The sequence below is a fragment of the Rosa rugosa genome, chromosome 3 (assembly GCF_958449725.1).
Source record: "Rosa rugosa chromosome 3, drRosRugo1.1, whole genome shotgun sequence".
In the NCBI taxonomy this organism is placed as follows: domain Eukaryota; kingdom Viridiplantae; phylum Streptophyta; class Magnoliopsida; order Rosales; family Rosaceae; genus Rosa; species Rosa rugosa.
The window spans coordinates 53,783,647-53,789,208 of NC_084822.1; the positions used below are offsets into that span (position 1 = coordinate 53,783,647).

Below are 5,562 nucleotides of genomic sequence, written 5' to 3' on the forward strand. Positions count from 1 at the left end.
CGTACTAGTTTTAAGGCAGTTATCAATGCCTTAACGACTATCAATTTAGCTAAAATTTTGGCAGAGATGATCTATACATTAGTACCTAAAAACTGAACGGTCAAGATGTGGATACGCGACCGAAAAGTGACCCTAAACTCCAACTTCGCAATATATATATATATATATATATATATATATATATATATATATATATATATATATATACAGCAAGGTTCCAAAGAGGACGTCCTTGCTATACATAATGTGCGGATAGGTCAATCACAGCCGTCCGTTGCTTTAAATGAAACCCAACGGCTCAGATCAATCTCCTTGAAAACCAAAACGCGGGTCGAACTATAAGCTCCACAACGATCAACTGTAGACTCTCCACTTTGGTTTCATCGAAGACCAGAACCAGATCGATCAGTTCTCCACAATCTCTTCTCATCTCCTCTCCAAATACTAGAAAGAGAACTCAGGTTGCACCATTGTTGCAACCGAAGCTTTCTTTTTTCTTTCTCTCATGAAAATTGCATCTCTCTTATGGTCCAGACATCCCTTGGAGTTTTCGCGCCAAAAGTTGCAGACTTGGAAGCAGAGACTTCGATCTACAGTATGGATTCTGTCTCTTTTCTGATTTGTTTGATTTCCAATTACAAAATCTAGGGTTTTTTTTCCATATTTTGGGACTTTTCTTCTTTCTGTTTCTGAGTTTGGTTTTTGTTTCGATTGTTGATCTTATGTGTGCTTTTCAGTTTCAAATAAATGGAGTCAGAGGATGATCAAGTTTATATTCCTCATGTAAAGGCAGAGTTGATGCCTAAATTATACCAAGAGTTTGAAACAATAGATGATGTTGCTGCTTTCTACAATAGATATGCAAAAGAAGCAGGGTTTAGTATTAGAAGTCATTCTAGTGCGACCAGCAAAGATAAGAAACAACTTATGAGGAAGGAGTATGTCTGTTATAAGCAAGGAGATTCCAAAGTTGAAGGAGAAAAGCGTAAGAGAGGATTACCAAAAGTGGGTTGTAAAGCGAGAATTGCAGTTGTGAGAAAGGAGTCTGGAAGATATGCAATCTAGGCCTGGGCGTTTGGACCCGAAAGACCGAAAACCCGATCCGAACCGAGCAAAAAAGCCCGATTCGGTTCGGTTTTAATATGAAAATTCTCGGTTTGGTGTAAAGCCCGACCCGAATGTACTTATATCGGTTCGGTCTCGGGCTTCACATATTATGAGACCAAAAGCCCGAATAAGCCCGAACTAGCCCATTTTCCCTCATTTTCCAGTGCCACGTTTCCCTCTATTATTAGGTGATGTTATAATATATTAAATATAAAAAACCCTAAAGCAGTGAAACTGTCAACCCCACACTTTGTCTCCACTTTATCAGTTTGTCTCCTGCACTAATTATTAAAGAATGGGTTTATTATATAATATATTAAAGAATGAGCTTATCATCAATATCATGTCAGTATCCACATGATCGAACCATCTCATGCTCAGGCTCTCAGCCCCTCTCTCTCTCTCGCGCGCTCTCTCTCTCTCTCTTATGCCACATGATCGAACCATCTCATTCTCAGGCTCTCAGCCTCTGTCTCTCTCTCTCTCTCCTCTCTCTCTCTCTCTCTCTCTCTCTCGAAAAACCATCACAGGCCCTAGTTCTTCCCAAATCCCCGATTATTCAATTTGAAAACCTAAAACCCAGTTCATTTCATCCCAAATTTAATGGCATCAACACAAATCTCTTCCCAAAGTATAAGTTCTGAATCCGATTCCGATTCCATGGCTTTCTCTTTGAGACTCGACTCTTCTTAGATGTAATCGCGGAAACCAGTCGAAATTTGCAGGAGAAGCTCCAGCTGCCGCAGCAGACAAATCTGGATCTGGAGACCATCCGCTCGAACGAAGAAGCTGAAGCAGTGGCTTGGCTGTTGGGACTGCTGTCGTCTTCAACCTCACCCATTATGGTTTCAGACCGAAAAACCCGAAAACCCGACACTAAACATAACGGGTCGGGCTCCTGTCGGTTCTCACATCCTAAATAGACCGAACCGGCCCGGACCGATTACTTCGGACTCGGTCTCGGTTCTGGCAAAATTCGGGCCCGACCCGACCCGTGCCCAGGCCTAATGCAATCTCTGTATTTGTTGAGGCTCACAACCATCCATTAACAAGCCCGCCTAGAGTACATTTGTTGAGATCTCACCGTCATGTTTTAGAAGTTAACACAGTTCTATCACAGCAACTAAGCTTGGTGAATGTGGAGAAACATAAACAGTTTGAATTATTTGGTGTTTAGGCAGGCGACATTCAAAATATTGGTTTTATACAGCGTGATCTATATAATTATGGAAGAACTTGTCGTGAAGAGAAGAAGAGGCGTAATGGAGATCTACTGTACATGCATTTTGAGAATGAGAAAGAAAAAGATTCTTCTTTTGTCTATACAATGGATGGAGATGAGGAAAACAGAGTAACACGGTGCTTTTGGGCTGACTCAATATCAAGACGAGCTTATAGCTTTTATGGAGATGTAGTTATCTTTGATACTACATACAACACAAATCGGTATGGAATGATTTTTGCACCATTCACTGGTGTTAACAATCATGGGCAGACAATCATCTTTGCTTGTGCATTCTTGAATGATGAGACAGCCGATACTTTTGTTTTGTTATTCAAGGAATTTCTAAATGCTATGCCAGGAGATGCACCAGAAAATGCCCCCAAGATGATCATTACTGACCAAGATCCTGCTATGACTAAAGCCATTTCAGAAGCACTCCCACAAACATTTCATAGATATTGCAGTTGGCACATTCTTAATAAATTTTCTGAGAAGCTAGATGCGATTAAATATCGGGATTCCTACCAAGACTTTCATAGCTGCATATGGAATTCAAGTAGTAGAGAGGAGTTTGACTCAAGATGGATTGAAATTATTGAGAAGAGTGGGTTGAGTGATAACAAGTGGCTGGAGTTGATATACGAAATTCGTTCATCATGGATACCAGCTGATGTGCTCATATTTTCCTATTTTGTTATGCCTCTTAATCTTGATATTTATGTTTAGTTCTCCTTGTTTATGGTTCATTTACTTAGTTTAGTGTGTTTATAGGTATGAAGAGCAAGGATGAGAAAAAGAAGGAAAACGAGAGGAAAAGGATAGAAGGTGCTTTGCAATCCTAAAAACTGAAGCAGCTTCTGCAGAATGGCTAACTTTGAGGATTAAAATGTACTGATCCAGAGACAACCAGAAGACAAGCCTTATATGCACGGAAAGCCCTGAATGTCTAGTTTCTGGAGAATTTTACGGTTCATGATTTCGATATTCCTAGAGAGAGATATGGTCGTTTAAGTACAGGCAGTTCAGTGAATACGCGAATCTGTGATGTGTTTCCAAGGGCTCGAGTTTTCAAAGCCTGAATGACTTAGCAAAATTCTGGAAAAATTGACATAGCATTATGGACCGTTTGAGAGCCCAAACATATGTTTCCTTGGAATTTTAGGGTGCCACATCACCTTTCTTTTGTGCTAAGTTATTAAGGAGTTCCAGAGGCCTAAAGCAAGAAGGAAAAGTTGCATCTTATAAAAGGAGAATGTGTCAAGATGGAGAAGTACCATTCAATATCAGATTTTCATCAAAGAAAGCTGCTGCCATCACGTGTTCACCTTCCATCTCCATTCAACAAGTTCTTTTATGTTTTTAAGATTTTCTATTATGTTTTCTTTGAACATGAGTAGCTAAACCTCTTTCCTAGGGCTAGGATGAGGCCCTAGCATGATTGTTTACATGTTTTGATATTCAATTGATGGATTATTAGTTTCTTTTCAGATGAATTCTTAATCTCTGCTTGAATTGTTGCTTATGTTAAAGTTCCATTGATTCGCGACCTTTAGGGCTTTGCATCTAGTTATCAGAAGATGAATTTGAGGCATAGCTGCAATATAATTCATATTAGCTTCATGTGATTAAGAATTGTAAATTACATTATTACTTGAGAAAGAATAATGATTTGCTTGATTTCCTTGTTTTCTAAAACGTAATGAGTCCTGCATGTTAAATTTATACCTGAGAAGGATAAACTGCATAGTTAGGATATACGACCTTTACCCGAGAGGGAGAGAATCATGCACTTAAGGAAAACTATGGTCTAGAGTACCTGAGAAGGACTTAGATACGGGAATTATCATCTGGAGAAACGAAAGAATCCATTGGTTGGTTCAAAACGTAGATAAGATTGCTTGTGGTTGATTCCGACACCCTAGGCTCATCATCATCATATTCTTACTTTTAATCATTATAAACTCTTTTCAATTTCTTTAGATTCACTTTTTAAGTTTTTATTTTCAAGTTATTTTCCCATTATCATAAACTCTTTCAAAACCGTGAAAATCATAAGTCTTAGTTTGAGTCATTGTGTGTCTTAGTCGATTTGTGCTTATTGTTTTGTGTGTTTTTCGTTTAATTAACGTAGGTTTTCATATTGTGAATTGACTTAATATCCTCGTGGGAACGACAACCCCTTTTCTTCCATTACTATACTACATCCACCCTGTATACTTGCAGGAATTCCATCACCAGCATATGTCAATCATGTTTTCTCAGCTGGAATGTCAAGTAGTCAAAGAGCAGAGAGTCAACATTCTTTCTTCAAGAATTATGTTTCTAAGTGGAATTCATTGGTGGAATTTATGGTTCAATTTAAGAGGGGGCTTCTTCACCAACGACATTATGAGTTAGAGGAGGATCATATTAATATTGATGAGAAGGCAAAAACTGTCATGTCCCTTGACATAGAAGATCATATGGCCAAGGTTTATACACGTAAACTATTTTATGAAGTTCAAGAACAGTTGAGAGAGAGCTTTAAATATAAACTTGAACTTGTGTTTGAAAATGTCACTCAAGAATAGTTTAAGGTTATACGAAAGAACATTGATACTTGTAAGTCTCGTGAACTTACTTATGAAAAGAAATTTGATTTTGCATCATGCAGCTGTAGAATGTTTGACAGTCAAGGTTTCCCATGTCGGCATGTTTTGGCATATTTGATTAAGATCCAAGATGTTGATAAATTGCCTATTCAGTACATCTTGAAGAGATGGACTTAGGCTGCAAGACATAGAGTTGTGTTAGATTGTAATGGAATGGAGATAAAAGATAACAAAGCTTTACTTGCAAGGAGGACTAAACTATTCCAGCATGCTACATATGCAATTGATAAGGTTATGGTGAGTGATGAGGCTACCAAGCTGTTTATGGAAGCATTGGATGCTTTTTTGGAGAATATTAAACTATTAATTAGTAATGAAGGTGGACAAACTGCAGTAGATTTGGAGACCGAGACCAACAATGCTACTATTCGGCATGTTTTTAATGAACCACATCAAGTGAGAGCAAAAGGGTGTGGGACAAGGTTGAAGAAAGGAAAAGAGAAAAGGAAAGTTAAGGTAAATGCCAGTCAAGGTAGGCAATGCCATGGATGTGGACTATTTGGTCAGTCACATGACAAAAGAAATTGTCCAACACTTCATGGAAGGTAAGATACTTGTGTTTGATATTATTGTTCATGG

The 5,562-nt window shown here is 38.4% G+C and overlaps 1 protein-coding gene across 1 annotated transcript; it reads left to right on the forward strand.

The window, feature by feature from the left end:
• Positions 1-2,434: 2,434 nt before the first annotated feature.
• Positions 2,435-4,902, forward strand: LOC133737944 (protein FAR1-RELATED SEQUENCE 5-like). Its single transcript, XM_062165403.1, has 2 exons — positions 2,435-2,981; positions 4,556-4,902. Exons 1-2 carry the CDS (start codon positions 2,435-2,437, stop codon positions 4,900-4,902), a joined length of 894 nt encoding a protein of 297 aa, XP_062021387.1.
• The last annotated feature ends 660 nt before the right edge of the window (positions 4,903-5,562 follow it).